An 18,902-nucleotide genomic window follows, 5' to 3' on the forward strand; every position below is an offset into this window, starting at 1 on the left:
ACTAAGAATGTTGGAAATAGTGAAACGAAGTTTAAGAGTATTAATTTGTACGATGACGTTACGTGTAATAAATACTTGAAAATCTATGTAGTTTCGATGTAACGTATAGAACAGTTGATAGTGTGTTACTGTACTTGAAGAAGTTAGTTGCAATGTATATACATACATACACACATGCATATACACAATTCTTATTGGACTAATTGGCAGTGAGAAGCTACAAATTATATATAACAATTATGGAATAATACTGTTTTCAAATATTTAAAAGCAAAGATTTCATGTTGAGAAAATAAATTAATAGAAATGTAGAATTTTCATGAATAAAGATTCGAATGATGCTTATTAAAACAATTATTAATTGTATTGAAGAGTATCGGAAAGTACTTTCAATATAATCAATATATCCAATATATAATTTATCCATAATATATCCAATATATAAAATATACAATATACAATGTCAATATATGCAATGTAATAAATGCGAGGATCTAATGGAATAAATTTCGTTATTTATAGGGAAACTTGCTTCTGTAGTGAATTAGACGTATAGTTGGATATCATGCGGGAAGAGTTTAATTAGCAGAAAACTAGCTCTCTAATCCAACAATACGTTGCCATTGCATGTTAATTCACAAGTTTCAAAGACGAGATTATTATACATTGAACATTGTTGAAACTCTGATTAAAGTTAGAACATCTCCAGATGAACTAATAATGTCCTTTAAATATTCAAATCTCGACTCGATTTAATATTAGACTTTTCATGTTACAGGGAAACTCTAACATCTATTCTACCTTATATCGTACATACGTATATCAAACTCACAGTTCAACAAAGTAAGGCTACAAAGTAAGGAAAACGAAGTATCCACTACTTTTATTTAAGAGTGTTATATATCCTTTATTAAATAATTTACAACGCTGAATCGAGTCAATAAAAATTGTCAATATTTTCTTCGTAATTCTATTTGTATTTCCTCCAAGGTCTTCCCTTCGGTCTCTGGCACGTATCGATAAATTAGTAACCATATAAGTAAAGTAATCACAGCGAACACCAATATTGGCATGTACGTTCCGTACGATTCTTGCAGCACCTACGAATAAGGCGAAATAATTATTCGAGTTTGCACGAGTCTATTACATGCACGTAAGTTATGCGGATACACGACGATGATCTTCTCTGGTATGCAATAACGAAGGAAGGAAAAATCGTTAGAAAAATATTTTATAAATTCTTCGTCGTTTTTGCGTTCCATCGATGCGTTACGAAACGCATGTTTTTAGATTATGGAATTACAGTTCGTTACAGAAATATCATTCACGTGTTTCATATTTGTACTAGGTACGTATAAGCATTCACGTACTTAACACATATTTTCTTTTGAAAAAAATTATATCATTACTGCAATATAAAGTAATAAATATTTATTAATGATAGATTTATAATTAATAAAATAATTTTTACGTATAATATATTCAATATATAACGTAGTCGAGTATTTCTACGACCAACGGTATCTCTCGCTCGATAAAAGTTTCAATTTTGCTATTGTGTCTGAAACATCGAAAGTGTAAAAACCGATTACTATTCGGAACAAATAGCTACTGATATGGGATTTTCCCCAATTACATATCTCGGGAACCTCGGGAAAATAAAACTAAACGAGGATAATATTTAGTTTACGTTCAAGTTTCTGCCATACGCTAATAAAAAGAACCGATAAAATAAAAACAAAGAAGCTGGCTAATGTTTCGTTTGCATATAAATTTACATTCCATGGTGATAAAAAGACGCTTCTACCGCGAAAATAGAGATAAAAATAAAAATAGAAGGATAATATTTAATCTACGCCAATATATTCTTCCATTCGTAACTAACAAAGATATTCTCGTCCTATTTGCAAAAAGAAAAAAAGAAAAATGAGAATTGCAAAACAATCGCAAAATAAAAATGTTTCTATTCTATTGTAAAAAAAAGAGAGAAAAGAATGATATTTGATATGTGCAATTATACAGTGTATCTCGTCGAAATTGAATATCTACGTTACTTCTTCCATTATCGAAGATAGGAAAAAATAATTAAAAGTTTATATGGTTTCAAAAACTGAATCTGATACTGTACAATACAAAAAATAGATGTTGATATGTAAAAAATGTTAATAATCTCAAAATAGCTATTTTTTATCGTTAACAAGTATATTTTAAAATCGCGTAAACATTCTAATCATTTTTTCCCGCTTCTTTTTTCCTTAATTTAAACATTTCGTTTATACGTGAAACCCTATACTCCGTTAATGAATAAGAAAACGCATTCCGGCTCTATTTCCAAGAAAACATTCAATTGAAGTGAAACACCATCATGTTGGATTAATACCGAATAATTTTATTCTTAAGGCAATCCAAAGTCTTTACTCAAATCGAATCAAAAGTCCATCACCTGATCGCCGTTTCAATAATTAAGCAACGATGATTACCGTATCTCTCAAATACCTACCTGATAGAATTTTACCATGGTGGTGGTAGCGATGGCGTAATAGACTGAGCAGAATATGGCGGCGGGTACCTTCACGTCTATGTGAAAGATCTCGCCTACGTAGGCCAACGGGATCGGGTTCAGCGCGAGTCCGTACCCAAGCACATAAATCACAAGGAACACGCTGGGTATCCATCGTAGCTTGGAGACGTCGTGGTCGCTCGTCAGGAGCCCGAAGAAGATTCCCATCATCGTCAAGGACACCACACAGATGGGCGTCGAGATCAGCAACAGCAATCTCTTGCCGGCCATCCTCACCAGCAACACGCACACGCTTCCAGCTAATACAATTGCACATCCAGTGATCACGATGCTAATGTTCGTTGCGACCTCGAAGCCAGCTTCCTCGAATATGAACGATTGATAAGCGAGCAAAGGAGCTGCCCCCGTTAACGTCAACGCGCTCATGACAATCACAGCGATACGAAAAGCACGACGATTCTCACGCCTAGTGAACATCTCCTGCAATGATCTTCCCAACGTTCTATCGGGGCTGTGATCTTCGGTCGCCACGATCCGTTTGATTTCTTCCAGTTCCTCCATCACGTCGTCCTTTCCTAACGCCCATTTCAACGTCCTCTCCGCGGATATTAGTTTGTTCTTCTTCGTGAGGAACACGGAGCTTTCCGGTAACCAGACAAACGTCAAGAGGAATATTAAGGGTATCGAGACCGAGATCATGGACATCGTGAAACGAGACACCCATAAGCCGATCGCGTACGCTAGCATCATCCCCGTGTTTAGAAGCACAGCCATCAGAGTACCTGGACGACAAGTTTGCTTATCTTTTGGATCATCTAAGAGATCGGTTTATTTTATGGGATTCGGACAGTGTTAAGGGATTTGGGAGATTAATCGTGGTTACATTGTTGGCTTTAGGTTTAGATTTTAGGAACAGGAGTGATAGATCTTTGGGAGGGGAAATTTTTGATTAATGGTATAAAAGATTGCTCCCTTTTTGATTAACCGTACAATCAATGGTATAAGAATTCTGTACAAGCGATCATCGCGTAACGCGATGTTTGTTACGCGTTTGAAATTCTCCTTTTTCGCTATTCTTAGGAATATTTAGCGTTATTGACGGATAATACAGTATTGTTAATAACAAATAAATAATCATCACGTAATACATGTATATTATTACTATAGTAATGCTTGTGTAATAATATTTGTATAACACGACCCTTAATAACGTGAGACCAATTAACCTTTTTATTCGAAGTTTGCCTATGCTAATATATTAAAGTTCTATGTAAACTTGAATACATTATGCATTGAAAAGGGGTTTTGAAATTTCATAACGATGTACCTAAACATCAAACCAAAGGGATAAGGAGTGAATTGAATGTGATAAAAATAAAAGTATATATCATAGAATATAGTCTATAATTTCATTGGAAATAATGTTAAGGAAGACGTAATTCACCGTGAAATATTTATGACGTACAGTTCAGATCTTTCCTTGAATATTACTGATAATGTTATTTGTTATATACTATTTTCTGATGTAACTTTTTCATACCAATGGTAGATTGTTTTAACGTAACATCTTTCAAAGTCACATTTTTACTTATAACTTAATATCGAAATAACTTCATGAAAGAGTAATCGTAGATAAGCAACAAAAGATAGAAAACAAAATAGGTTGCAAGATACATATGAGATGATCGATTTCAGAAATTTCTAAAGCTTTTCACAAGTTAATAATTGAATATGTCATAACGTTTCGTTTCAACGCTTGAAACTAGACGATTGCGATATAACAGGTGTTTACAGGTTTATCATCAACCGTTTTATTATAACAGAAGTTATAAAATAGAAGATTGTCCAAGTAATGAATCAACATTTTCTGTCATAAATATAGCAACGGCTAGCTTGAATTAAGATTATACCATGATTCGTGCGATTTTCAATGAAATTATAGACGTCGAATATTTCAATAAAAATTCGACTATTACCTCTGTAACGATCTCATACTGTATAAATAAAAAATAAGAAAATAAAAATTAGTACTACCTAACGGTCCACGAGTCCTTTTGCTGCTAACTTCGCCCAGGTACATAGGCATCACAGCGTACGTTATCCCACATCCAATGCCAGCAAGTATTCTACCACAGTAAAGCTGTGGAACAGTAGCTGCCAAACCGATTAAAATCCAGCTGGCAATCTTTGGTATCGTGGCGAACAGTAGCGTTCCTTTGCGACCGATTCTGTCCATCAAAAGAAACGGCACGACTGAGCCAAGACCAACACCGACGTACATCAAATTCACTATCCAAACCACTTTGTCGCTGGATACTTTCAAAGGATCGTCCTGGTCGAATTTTGGTATAATAGGAGTGCTCCATCCTTCGTTCAATCCACTATCGATGATCAGAAGGTTGCCTATGCGACGATGAATAATTTGAAAATATTCAGCCGCTTCTTTTTTCAATCGATTCTCCTATTCAGGTCAATGATTTACGATGCTGGTTTGATTTTTGATCAAGTACTACTTACAAACGATTCCAATAAACATCTGTCGTAATATCCCACGCTCCATGGTTGTCATTGAGCCTTCAGATTTTATAGTCGGACGGTTTGAAAGTTGAAGAACGAGAGAATTATTGGAGTAGATACTGGTGTGTGAGTTGTGCAGTCTGTTTCATTGGTTTGTGAGGTAAATATGCTGTGGAACTTTTCGAATTAATTTTGTTAGGATAGAGATTAGTTAAAATCTTTGATTAAATAAATTTCTTTAAATCCGCGCTTACAAGTCGATATCGTAATAGTGAGTTATCAGTAAAAATTTAAAGCTTCTGAAAAAATATATTCGTTTCTATAGACACCTGAATTATTATAATATTATTGTTACTATAAGAACTCTAGTAAAGAATTCAATATCTCTCTTATCGGGCAAATATTTAAATATTTTAGATAAGAAAATGGGTTTCATTATGATTCAAACAATGAGTGTAATTGAGGGCGGAAAATGATCTCAAGCATTTCTAAGGGATTGATGATAGTTTCAGGAGCAGAAGTTTTGTAGAAAAATATGTAGAGAATCCCACTATGCCAGCAATTCTATGTCGAAAAGCAAGAACAAATGAGCATACTCAGTTAATCCATAGATAGAGAAAGATAGAATCATTCGATTGTTATATTAGCTTTTCCAATATTATATTAGTTTTCAATTTTTTCAGACAGGACACAAAAAGATTTTAAATAATTAAGGTTACTGTAGCGGTCGAACTTTAACAAGATTAGTTTCAAAAAGATTACAAAAGCAATTACACTTCAGATTCAAAGTTAAATTGGTTCTCAAAAATTATTTTCATGTCGAGTTCTTCGAATTTATGCTTGTAGAATACTGAATGGCTTAGAAATTTGAGAATATTCGGCCCTAAAATCAAAACGATCGACAGTATCTACCATTTTCATATCTTAACACTTTCACGCGGGTTGATCTCTGTCATTAGCAATTATAATAGCTTAGGAATTATAAAATACAATTTGCAAAAAAAATTATCGCAGGATATCACAAAATAGACGCGTGTCGAGCTGTTAAAAAAAATATAACAATACTTAAAGAAAAAGGAAATAGAATTCCGCAGAAAGATTAAGCTTTCACACAACAAATCATGTAGCGATCCAAATCGCATTAACGTGACAATGTTAAAATTTGTTGGCAAAACTTTTCTTTCCTTTCTATATCTCCTACGACAACTTTGACCAATACTATTCAATTCGAAACCGTTTTCAAACGGTTGATCCGCCCAAGTTCTGTCATACGAGGAAATCTTGGTCCTCCGTGGAACGCGGCGAACAGTCGTAAACAGGTAGTACGTGTCGGAACAGCGCGGCGATTCCGGTTTAGCTTGGCGCAGAGATAACGGAAATAAAGCCAACTAAGATACTAACAGGATCCCGTGATACGTATCCCGTAGCCAGGGCTGCAATAAGGCCGCGCTTGCGAGCATGGAAACGGCTTTGCACGCTTGTCCTCCCCCGTTTCGAGCCAGTTGTTTTCGCTTTGTAACCTTCGATCCTGTGTTACGAGTCGACGCTTTATGGCCGACGTGCCATTAGGACACGGGAAACGCGGTTCTCACCCTAAATCCTTCACGACTCGAATTTATCACCGCTGCTGCTTATTTTCTCGGTTTACTTTTCATTTACCTACTTTTACCCTGTTAATTCAATTAATCATTGGTGTCTCGATTCAATTAAAAGGGGACGTAATTCGGACAAGAAGGGAACGAGAAAGATTGCGTTCTTTTAGAGATATATTTTGGTAGAATAACGAGCTTAGAGCTTTGCCGTGATTAACGCAAAATAAGAATTTCTAAGTTTCAATATAATCGATTGCCTAGTATAGTAACGATAAAATCTACTGTAAAAATGAATGGATACTTTTGTACAATGGTTGTGAACGATGAGTAGTCGAAATAATACGGGAATTAATTTGTGAGGAAATGAGTCTCGGTGTAATAGACGCGATACGTACGATAAGGTGTTGCATTATTTAAAGATAAATTAAAGTCTGTAAATAATATTTTCGAGCGATGAATATTCCAAATAGTGCGAGAAGTAATTTGTAAAACTTGTAAGGACGAAAGAAGTCACATTTGTACATTTTTTAAAAGGGTAAAAATTCTATCAATATAATATTGTCAAAACGAATGAAACTGTGAACAATAACTATTCGATACGGTTTAGAAGAATTTTGAGACATCAAACATTTGACGCGTAGTTGCCAATATAGAAAGATTTATACATACTCTTGTTAACTTTAATCAAATATTATCTGTGTTCAAATCTAATAACGATCCATATTTAAAACACTTAATCCACAGGATGTTGGATGATACGTAATAGTAGCAGCATTATCACAAACTCGGGTAGTACTCCACAGTGTTTAACGCGTTGACATTCGTCAGGATTTATGCTCATCTCGTCAATGTAACTTCGAGATAACTGTATTATGCGTTTACGACTTCAAATAACTTGATATAACTGCGTTATTTAATCTCATCTTGGAAGCCGTTATGCGACAAAAGCATGCAATAAAGACGAGCTTCTCTCTCAAGCTGATGTTCTTGCATACAACACGATCATTACGTGCCACGTGACTTTATACGACATTATCTTTACACACTGTGTCAGCGATGATTATCGTCAAACCGATTATCGTTGTACGCACAAGTACGTACGTCGATAATTTATCACTTTCGTAGATGCGGCAAGATAACGAAAAAGAAAATCGTGCTGTCATATCGCAAACAGTTTTTATCCTGTAATTCTTTAATTTACCTCGACAGTTCGACCACAGTTGCACACAAAATTCGCATAAAATTCACTTACGCCCGCACGCTAGGCGCGTTTTGAAACTCCGTTACGTCGTAGACTGGGGCTTTATGACCGACGTTATGGTACATCTGTTATCAAGGGATGAAAACTAAATGAGTTGAGTCGTTTAATACGTTCAGCGCCTACGGCGTAAATCCCAGTTGGCACGTACTTTTAGATTATGTGATTACGCGTATTACGTGTAACACCGATTTAAACGTAAGATGTAAATCAAAAAGTTATAATAATTCATATTAGATATATATGTACAATTTTCGGATATAGAAGCAGTTGTTTATTAAATTTATTTCTTTCGTCTATTGATTTATTCCTGATGTTAATTCTTAATATTCAAACACTATAGCGCGTGGAATATTATTATTGTATGGTTGCATACATTTATTTCCAATAATTAATTAGTTGATCATTTTTTAAATATATTAAACAACATCGCTAACATTCGCCCCTGTCGATGATCATTCCTGTTGGTCAATAATACGATCATTTTATTATATTACATATTATCGATATTATCGTCGATTCCTCGTGTTTCAGGCGCTTTCAATATTCTGAATAATATTCTGAATTCATTTCGATATTGTACTTCAATTACTGGGCCGAAAAGGGGACTTTATTACACTTTTGCTCGTACGTTCACAAACATTTTCTCCGATATAAATCTTTCATCTGTCCATTTGTCATTTCTTTTGCTTGATAACGCAGTCTCGTCGTTGTTTATTCTATTATTCCGCCTGTTATTATTATCACGTGAATTCTGTCCATTATCATTGTCGCACAATTAAATCATAATTGCGATAATTATGGCGCGCCGACGCGTCCGAGCGTCGTTCACTTATCAGTGAATTTCCATGGTGAAGGGATTACTGTACTTTCATCGTGTATGGAAGAACAATAATTTATTTATTTTTCAAAACATATTCTGGTTTTCAATAAACTTTCCCTCTCTTCTTCTTATTTATTTATTTGTATCTTTATTTTTAATTACTAGACTGTGAATACTTACGCATTTATGCGAAATTTGAAGATACAAAAATGCGCATAATATGGCAGAATGCGTAAAATATTGAAATGAAAATCCCTATTATAATATTTATCAGGTGAAACAAATTACTGGCGAGATACCATATTTGTTCTTAATACGAATGAAAATATAAAGCTGCATAATAACGCACAGTTTATTAATTACTATGAATCGAAGAATTTTACAAAATCATATCAACTTTGAACTGATAACTTAGACTTTTTATTTCGTTTCATTTTTAACGATTTCCGAGGGTATGTGAAAATTCAGAGGATTATGATAAAAGATCGATATTTAATTGGACCTACGACGCGTTTCTTACTTACAGCTGAACGAAGGGCGCACGAAAAAAATATCTAGTTATGATAATAAGCGCATTGACGCGCCACCGTTACGCAATTTTTATAGAAAACGGATATAATTATACCGATTCTTAACACGGATAATGTATCTTCCTGTTGTTGCATAATGGCAAACTGTTAGCAATGTGAGTTTAAGCAGATGATCTAGACGGTGTTTTCCAAGAATCTTGTTATAGTATCTATCCTTCGTTGTTACATAAACTGTAATAGAGTTTTCAAAATATGAAAATTTATTATTCGTAAACATCGTGTGTTTAATTTATTTCACTATGATTTACTATTAACTCTTTCTGAGAGTTCTAAAAGAATTAAACAATTCTATGTGAATTCTTTCCACCTCGCGAATGTTTATATTCAGTAAATACAATCTATTCCTTTAGATTATTTACACATAGGTATATTTGTGGGAAAAATTCCATCTTTACAATTTATGAACCTGTAATTAAAGTCTGCAATCATTTGTTTTAATCGAGATGCGTTTAAATTTGAATTCTTCTTCAAATAGGATAATCGAGTGTCTTTTATCATTGTAATTGCTATCGACATTGTTAATAGCGTATATTCATTTATATGCATGTGTAAAAAAGTTCCACGAAAATTGGTTTCTACTTTTGTTCGTATAATATAGGAATAATTAAGTGCTCTGTCCGTCCTCTTTCTTTTTTCCAACTATTTACATACAACAGATTTCTTCCATTTACTTATAACTTCAGAAGGTCAGACGCTCCAGAAGAACCGGAATCAAACTAAGCAGACATACAATTATACATACAGAGATACAGCGAGAGTCAAAAATGTGAATGACAAAACTATTTTTTAACAAGATTTTATATACACACACAAAAGAAATTTATACATATGTTACGTAAATTAAAAATTCATTAGGAAAGCATAAAGTATGCAGTAATAGAAATTAATAGGAAAGAACATAGGTAAGAGTCTGTAAGTAAATGAATATCATAGGAACTTCATTTTTATAAGGTGTATACTCGCTTTTTCTCATTGTATACGTATAGTACAATAGTCGTATGCACAGAGTGTACAATTTATTATGTTTATATAACAATTTCTTTGACACCTTTGCTCACACAGTAGCATTGGAAAGATATGAAGATATAAAAGGATCGATTGAACAGATATAACGTACGTAGGAATACAAATTAATAGTAAAAAAGACATAAGTAAGAACAGGTAAATCAATATTATACAAATCACATTTTTGTACTTTGACTCTCACTCTATGTAAATAATAATAAATGTGCAGAATATATATTTATATTATATTTATATAGCTATCTTTTTTCGAAACATTTGTTCAAACATCTATACGATACAATACTTGATACTAAAATAAGAGGAAGCGAATATACTCAGTTAACAGTTACAACACAGTTGCAGTGATGCAGATTAATCTCGGTATTTTAGGAACGATTCGCATAAGCGCAAATAATCCGCGTTTTATCCTCCGCATTTCACAAAATAACCTATACCTTTTTTTCCCGCCAGCAGAAATCTCCGTCCCCCTTTCCCGCTGGAAAAATGCAATCCTGAAAGATTGTATTTTTCCGAGGAAGTTTCTACCGTCGTCGTAGCTCCTATATAATTTACGACGCTGTTTTTCCAACGGTGAATACTTAGCGTACGAAAGAAAATTCAGCACAGACGAATGCACGAATTATTATCCAGAGTTCTTCGCGCGTAGAAAAGTGTACGGCTGTCGATTAATAAATCGGGCAATCGAAAACGAAGTTACATCCGAGCCTCGGATGTGTCTTGTGTTTTCGTCCCGAGTAATTTTCATTCGCACGTTTCACCAACAATGAACTCTCTCGAGTCTGGCTTCCCTTTCGCTTTTCATCGCCGTTGAAAACCATAAACCATAAACGTTGGAATTTCGATACTGTAAGTCAGTCGAGTCTTAACTATTCCGATCAGGCGCTTCGTGAATGAAGCATATGCTTGTCTACATGACGAATGAAGTGTTTGAGAGTTCTTTTCGTATTTTGCAATCTATAGCACACTACTATGTATTGCATACCACAACGTGCATGTTGGAATCGAAGAAAAAAATCGAAAATGGATACAACATACGAAATCTGTATTCATATTTGTCTACCTTTAATTTAAGTTCTCTTATTGAACATCATTTTTGATGAATTTAAAATATTATCGCTGAATCCATTTCCAAAATTGCACCCTACATATGTGTACGTTAAAATTGTTTTGTTCGTGTAAGTACTAGATTGCAAAAATATATGTAGATGTATGAATTTCAATCATAATTTTTCAAAATATAACCAACAATTGTATCGATGACTGTAATACGCACTAAAATATTTATTATTTGTTATTTTTAATTAATTAATACCATATATATCGGGTATCTTGGTTAGCTTTATGATTAGAAGAAGAAAATTTTCTGTAAAAGCTTGAAAAAACGAAAATTTGTAACCTTTCTTGTGTTTCTTTCTTAGCTTTATTATTAACAAATTTTATTATTAGAATTGTGCATCAAGTGGACTAGAATTACGCACACACCCATAAAGAATAAGTCAATGGTATATTTACGAAACGAAAATGAAGCTTATTAAATTTTTGCATTATAAGGGAAACCAAATTATACCGTTCTAAAAATTCAATTATATTATACTTTTCTAGAATTCTAAATTATACTATTTTTAAAATCATATTAGGAATTTATCTTAATGAACATTTTCCTTTAAAGTTAACAAGCATTAGATGAGTTATGGACGAAGCTATAAATGGAAAGAAATATTATTATTACAAGAGGAAAAATCTGATGTATCTACTAGTTTGTGATATATACCTATTATGGTTATGAAATATGGTAAGAAACTTCGTCGACGATTTATTTAAAATATCATGTTCCATTTTCCGAACGTTCCAAGTAAATTGTTTCCACGTACATGAAACCTACGTGTATCTTGTTATGGAAGCAAACTTTCCGTTGAGTATGGTATGGATACATAGGGAAATTTGATACGGTATGCAAACCTTAAATTACCTTCGTTATTCGTTCATTCGTTACATGGATTTTCGCGGAGTTCGTCGCGTGTAAAAGCGCGGTTCAATTCTGGAAAACATGATCACCGTGATATTTACGGCCATTCCTTTATTACCTGTATGGTGGATTATATTACGAGAGATTCTCTTCTATGATATATTCAACGATCTTCAACTTTTGTAATTTAATATCACTGATTTTACATAAATTTAATTATAATAGATACAGAATTTTACAAAGTATTGAATTTCGTAACAATTTGAAAATAAGATTGAAAGCATTTTAAACAAGATATGTATTCATAAAGGTAGTTCTAATAAAAAAAAAAAAAAAGATAATTGAAGATTCTTAAAGTGAAAATTACTAAAGGAATAAAGAAGACGAGGTTTCTTTCGAACAGTTGAATTTATTCAACAAGATAAATTCTAAGACAAGTTTAAAGGCATCTTAATTAAAAAATATACTCCTTCGAAAGCTATTTTTAACACAAAGAACAACAAAACGATAAGAAAGATACTGCCGCCAATAATAATAATAACTTAAAGATCTCACTAGGTCTTTATCGCAAGGTTTAATAATCGAATTAAATTACCAGAAAGAAACACGTTGTTTAACCTACATTACGCGAAAAAATGTGCAATGATTGATTGGAAAACCACAGAGAATTAACGACAAAGATGAAAGCAACGCGGTTACCGTTTCGCGGTGTTGTGACGAGTAATCACGAAATCGCAATTAGTTAAATGTAACCGGGATTTGCGGTTCCAATTACGTCACTGTGATCAGTGTAACGATAACTCGTCGATCGAGAGTGATCGCGACAAGTTGGATTTCGTCGATAACAAAAACGCTGATTCGCAACGGTATAAATAACGAAGTCCGATTACCGATGATACGATTGCTGACAACAATAGTCACTGTCTTTTATTCGACGTCGAAGTATCTATCATTCTATCTTGGTATTTCATTAGCTCCTTTTTACGGTTGTCGATTTTGTAAAATCACTCCACTTAAAACAATAGATGAAACTCAATGATTTCGATAATGAAATCGTTCACAATTTCTGCATTGTCACGTAACACATTTGTATCCTCCTCGGTTGTTGAAATCTAATTTCATCGATAGGATAAATTACCTTTGTCGATGGTACGACGAGCAATAACGCTACACTGGTGTGCCATGTAAGTTAGTGCACAATTTTTCGAGTGTCTATTGTCCTCGACTTTTTACTTTTCAAACATTTAATCATCAAATTTCTCTGCACGCAGAATATATTTTGCTGATTCTTTACGTAAAGGTCTTTGTGGCTCATTGTATTTATTTCTTTGAATTTTATTATTCTTGAAAAATTAATTTCGAACAAAATCTTGCGTTGCACTATTATTTGTGCAATGTTTCGGACATTTCCTAGATCTATTTTCCTAGATTTATTTTATGGAAATAAACAAATGTTTTCTCTTTTGATTTTTCAAAAAATATACACAGGCAAGTGGAACATAATGGAACGCTTAGGTAACTTTGGATTGTGATAATAAAAAATCGAAAGGCGATAAAGCATAGGGTTTCAATAGAAGCTTTAAGTAGGCCTTAGATTATTAAAGAAAGAAAATAAGATTTAGTAAAGTCTAGAAATATTCGCTTCGTTCAAGTTGTAGATTTAAAACTGCAAAATCTTTATTCGTATGAATTCAAAATTATTTATTTTTGTAATATATGTCAATATATATATATATATATATATAAACATATGTTTCAGTTTTGTTATTTCATGAACAAAGTTCAGAAATAAATACGTCATCTTCTTACCGAGCGCCGGTGCAAGCCTCATGGGCCCACCCTTGACATTTCACGAATCGTGTCAATTTCCCGGGAAACTAGGACAGCAATTACAATTTTATTTCACGATCTACTAATTGCAAAAAAGAATAATAAGTACCAGGAAACATTTCTAATCTCTCCTATAAATATATGTACAGACGTTATACCTCACTTATCTCATTTACTACCAAAATGTTCCCTTTTGTCTCATAACATTTAATATTTACACTTCAACGTGGTATAAAGAACCAGATAAAACGTCAAAATACAACGTAAGGGCTACGGAATTCAATGTTGTGTTTATTGTTCTAAATTTTCAAAATACAGGTTTTAAAAGATGGCAGAGAAATCAACACAGAATCAAAATATCCACATCAAAAATTTCTTCGAGTCTGTCAGTCAAGAAATAACGTGTGTACTGGTCGATGGTCGATCACGAACTATTGTAAGGACGTTCAGTCTCATATCATACGACAACAATTCGTTCGTATCTCTTATCTAAGAGAAACATTGACGTTCAATTTTATTCATCTGCTCCGTTATACCTTATTTTCCCCTATAACGTATTTTATATTTAGCATATTGTATATTTAACTGCATTAGTTAGTCGATGTTTGTTACTCGAATCCTTTATATATCATTGCAATGAAAACACGCATAGCCTAACTATTTCACTCGAAGCTTACGTTAAAGGTTAACTATTTTCTTGTGAAATGTTAGACAATAATAAACAGCCATTAAATTAGCGCAAGAGGCAACTGCGACATATGAATTCTTACGGTATTACCTATTTCGTCATTGTGCATATGTACAGGCAGTGACACATGCTGATAATTGCATGAAGTGTTAGTAAACCCGCATAGAGAAAAATTGTAACTAATTTTTATCACAGTTCCATTATGTATTTAAAAGCGAGTAATATCGACTTTGTTAAGTTTTCTGGCACAGAATAAGACTGAGAAAATCGAAGGTCTTTGTTTATTAAGACCGTAACCCAAGTGTTTATGGCTGAATGAATTACTTGATAACATTATCTGTCATTTATGCAATGGGTAAGCACGCGTACCGCTAATTAAGCTTTTACGATTGTAACAACACTGCCGACCTTTGTGAACAGACTACTAGATCGATTTTATCCTTTTGAAGCTTCCGAATTCTTTTTGCTAGAAATGTTATTTGCTAGAAGCCCGATGCTTAAAAATTCGAGTTTTATTTAATCGTACAAATTATCTATGATGGGATCAAATAATATCATTAAAATTAACAAGCATTTGGTTAATAAAAGATAGACATTTTCACACATTTACTGTTTATAATAAAAATGTATTGCGCGAAATTGGAAAGAAAACATGATCCGTAGACATTCTTTTACTATCAAGAGAAACAAAGGATTCTGGTTAATCGGATAATTGTTATCTTTAGAACACAGGAATTGAAAATAACAATACGTCGAATAGTTCTACTATTGTAAAGACTATGATTCATTTAAGATTATGAAAGTGGATAGTGAGATCAAGTTACAAGATATACAATCTCGATAGTAACTGAGGGAAACCAGTGAAACAGGTTAAAGTCGTAATGAGAATTATCAAGATTCAAGGTCAAGTGGGATAAATGTTCCTTTGGATACTTTCCAATTACGTCTGCACGCAGGACACTTTTTCTGTACCCGTATTTTATAATACATTCAATATATGTACACTATAACGTTATCGTCGTAATAAATAATCTAATAAAATAGATATTTAATTACGGATCACCCTGTGGCGCGATTGTGTAAACAGAGATTCTACATATATACTTACAATATTATACATATATCGTCAAAGTAATAGCACACGCTTTTATTGAATCGAATCGTCAATTTTGATAATATAGTCGAAAGTTTGTTCATGCGGAACATTTTTTGCTTATAAACTGTCTGACAACTTCCAATGGAACCATTTAACCCTGAACTTGGTCCATTAGATTATCAATGATCACAACAATTTTGATTACATTGGAATTAGATCGATCAATATTAATTTGTAGTTATATTAAATACAGCTTGTACGAATTAATTTGAATTTGTAGTTCATACTATTATATTTATTTGTTATTATAATCGTAGTATATATCTTTATATATATATCGTAGGCCATATCACGCGAAACGCAGAATACAAATTACAGGATACAATAGAAATTAAAATTAAAATGAAGTATTCTAATATTAATGAATATAACACAAACTGTTGTGATACACCTGTAATCCAACGATCTCAATTATGTGAAGTCATTATATTGTACATATACTCTGTCTATTTGATACAACACTACGTAAACAAGACATCTCGCGGTTAATTACCAACGTTCTATTTATACGATATTTGTAAACCGCATCGAAACGTTATAGAAATTAAATTACCCTGTTAAAACGTGGTTAAATCCAAGGTCGCTCAGGATACTTTTTCTTAGAAAGTCTGATGATTCCAAGCAAAGTATCTTCTCCTTTTTCATAAACTTCCTTTCACTTGAGATTCTGAAGTTTCGATCGACGCGCACAATTTTTCTCGAAAAACTCTGCCGTTTCTAATAAATACAAATGGAAAGAAAATTGAATGAAAAAAGAATTTTCTTCTTCACTTGTTGCCAGTCTTGCACCTTCTTGTTCCCAATGGCTCAATGATTTCTTCCGTCAAAAAAGTGGAAGCACGCGATCGACACGCGCGCGGATCTCGGGAAGCGATCGAACGCCGTCGACGCGAGTCAGCGTCGATCTCATTCTCGAAGACGACGAAGGAGGAAACTGAACTCGACAACGATACGTAGACGCCTAGACACGTAAAACTCACGGCTCGATTTTGTTCCAATCCCACTCTCGTCCGCTTTTATAAACTGTGACGACACGCTCCAACGCGGCTAATTATTTTCCTGTTCTTTCCCACAACATAAACGTAAAAGGGATACTTAGACTTGACATTTTCGATATGCGTCGCGGCTAATTAATAGAGAAGATTGAAATGTGAGGATTGTTTTCGTCTGTCTTGTTTCTTCCAACGTATCGCTTTTTATAATACGTTTTTCATTAACTTGACGAAACAATAACATACTCTATTTACGTTCATGCGTTTGTCGTTTCTCATGTTTCGATTATGTTTTTAACGTTACGCTTTGTTTCGCTGTTTCGTAGCTGAAATTTCCCGCCCTGAAGAAACGAACTGGAATATTTACGAAACGTCGGAATAAAAAGTGATCGAAATCCGAATACATCATCTGACAGACATCGAGGAAGTATAAAATATAAAATTTGTTTAATTGTAATGTTCGCTTTACACGATAATAATTAAAATTTATTTAATTATAACGTTGCGTTTACGCGTGTTATTGTATTACTTGGTCCTTAATGGGTTAAAGAATCGTCTTTTCCGATTGCGAGTCGATCACGACGAAAGTTGAAATCGATCAGGATTGACGAGCGCAACGAGGAAGAAGGAACCGAGGTAAACCATCAAGTTCGCGGTTTCACGAGGATTTTCCTCGTTGGTTGATTTAAAAGAAAAGTCGTTTTCCACTCGAGAGCCACGCGGTCAGTTCCATGGACTTGGCCTGCATCGTTCTTCCTCCCGTGAGTTTAATTGCGAGTAATGCGGGTGCCGATCGCGTAGAAATAAAGATAAAAACCGATTATTCGAAATCGGGAATTCCCTGGGAATTCTTGCATTCGTTTGTTTATTCTGAACAGAAACACTGTTGTAATTATAATTAGCCTATTGAATACTGAAAGTTGAGATCTCGGAATTAATAATTGGAATTCAACACACGTATATCCGGTAATCCGATATGAAGAAGTTTGTAATTATAGAAGCTGCGTGGAATGATCTGCGGATGCAGTGAATCGTCGAGCGACGAGTGCTTGAACATCGACAGTGAATGAAAGAAAACGAAATAGCGATTTCCATGAATACGGGCGAATAGCGTGAAGATTTAGGCTTATGACGACAGGTGTAAAATATTTGAGATTGCAGTAGAAAAAATTGTATAATATGTGACATCGATATGATGCGTATCGTCAAACAGTTATCGTAGAATCATCGTGGAATGCCGTGAGACAGATACCAGAGAAACGTAGTAACAAGTGGTAGAATCGTCAATGAGTCGTTGCAGAGTGATTGCAGAGTGATTGCAGGATCGTCAAAAAATTGTTGAATGAATTTATAGAAAAATATAATATATACGTAAATATATATGAATGAATATTTAACAAGTATAGCCAACGATGTACTATAATACGTAATATACGTTTATTTCACTTGATCTACATATATTTACAATAAATATAACTCGTATTAACGAAGAAACTGGCTAATAACAAGCAAAAAGGAACGATATAAAATTATTGAACCAGCTTTTACGCTATTGATTCAATGCTGCAGCCAATTAACCAAATACCCGGAGCTTTTGAAGCTTACTGTCCCTGTATAGGATTATTCCAAACATAAACCTCATACGACAATTCATTTCGCCAAATTTATTGAACCGCAATAAAACGCTCTAAAGGAAGAAATTCGATAATATCCGATCCATTCGAATCTCGCACGACGTTACGCATAACGATGTTTCTAATTGATCCAATTGAACGCACGCTCTCGCACGTTTTCATTAAAAACATCGAGGCATTGTTAAACAAACGATTCCGTTCGAGCAAAAGTTATTAAAGGCGGAACACCCGTGCAATTTCACTATTGATATAAAATGGGAAATACGAACATCGAATATGGGAATCGTTGTTACATGTTTTCCCCGTGTT

The 18,902-nt window shown here is 33.8% G+C and overlaps 2 protein-coding genes and 1 long non-coding RNA gene across 5 annotated transcripts in view; 1 reads left to right on the forward strand and 2 right to left on the reverse strand.

The window, feature by feature from the left end:
- The window catches only part of LOC105665948, a 217,681-nt gene extending 216,775 nt beyond the window's left edge, over positions 1 to 906 (forward strand). Inside the window, exon 5 of the long non-coding RNA XR_007224542.1 lies at positions 779 to 906. This is a non-coding gene — a long non-coding RNA (uncharacterized LOC105665948). The remainder of the gene's footprint in view (positions 1 to 778) is intronic.
- LOC100645913 (glutamate receptor 1) overlaps positions 1 to 18,902 on the reverse strand; it is a 335,783-nt gene that overhangs the window by 75,957 nt on the left and 240,924 nt on the right. The window lies entirely within an intron of this gene.
- LOC100646027 (facilitated trehalose transporter Tret1) lies at positions 887 to 16,944 on the reverse strand. 2 transcript variants are annotated; one of them, XM_020863572.2, is made up of 6 exons: positions 16,757 to 16,944; positions 16,521 to 16,684; positions 5,039 to 5,215; positions 4,556 to 4,924; positions 2,501 to 3,303; positions 887 to 1,100 (listed from the first exon to the last, which is right to left on the reverse strand). In XM_020863572.2, the coding sequence occupies exons 3-6, from the start codon at positions 5,088 to 5,090 to the stop codon at positions 951 to 953; spliced, it is 1,374 nt and encodes a 457-aa protein (XP_020719231.2). In that variant the 5' UTR covers positions 5,091 to 5,215; positions 16,521 to 16,684; positions 16,757 to 16,944; the 3' UTR covers positions 887 to 950. The 2 variants fall into 2 exon arrangements, with proteins under 2 accessions (XP_020719231.2, XP_048263027.1); XM_048407070.1 differs by having other exon boundaries at positions 16,521 to 16,944.

This window comes from Bombus terrestris, chromosome 7 (assembly GCF_910591885.1).
Source record: "Bombus terrestris chromosome 7, iyBomTerr1.2, whole genome shotgun sequence".
Lineage (NCBI taxonomy): Eukaryota > Metazoa > Arthropoda > Insecta > Hymenoptera > Apidae > Bombus > Bombus terrestris.

Coding starts and splice junctions, on each gene's coding strand:
- LOC100646027 (XM_020863572.2), bottom strand. CDS start 5,090: ATGACAACCATGGAGCGTGGGATATTACGACAGATGTTTATTGGAATC. Junction 4,925..5,038: donor GATGTTTATTGGAATCGTTT/GTAAGTAGTACT, acceptor ATCGTCGCATAG/GCAACCTTCTGATCATCGAT. Junction 3,304..4,555: donor AAGGACTCGTGGACCGTTAG/GTAGTACTAATT, acceptor CTTGTCGTCCAG/GTACTCTGATGGCTGTGCTT.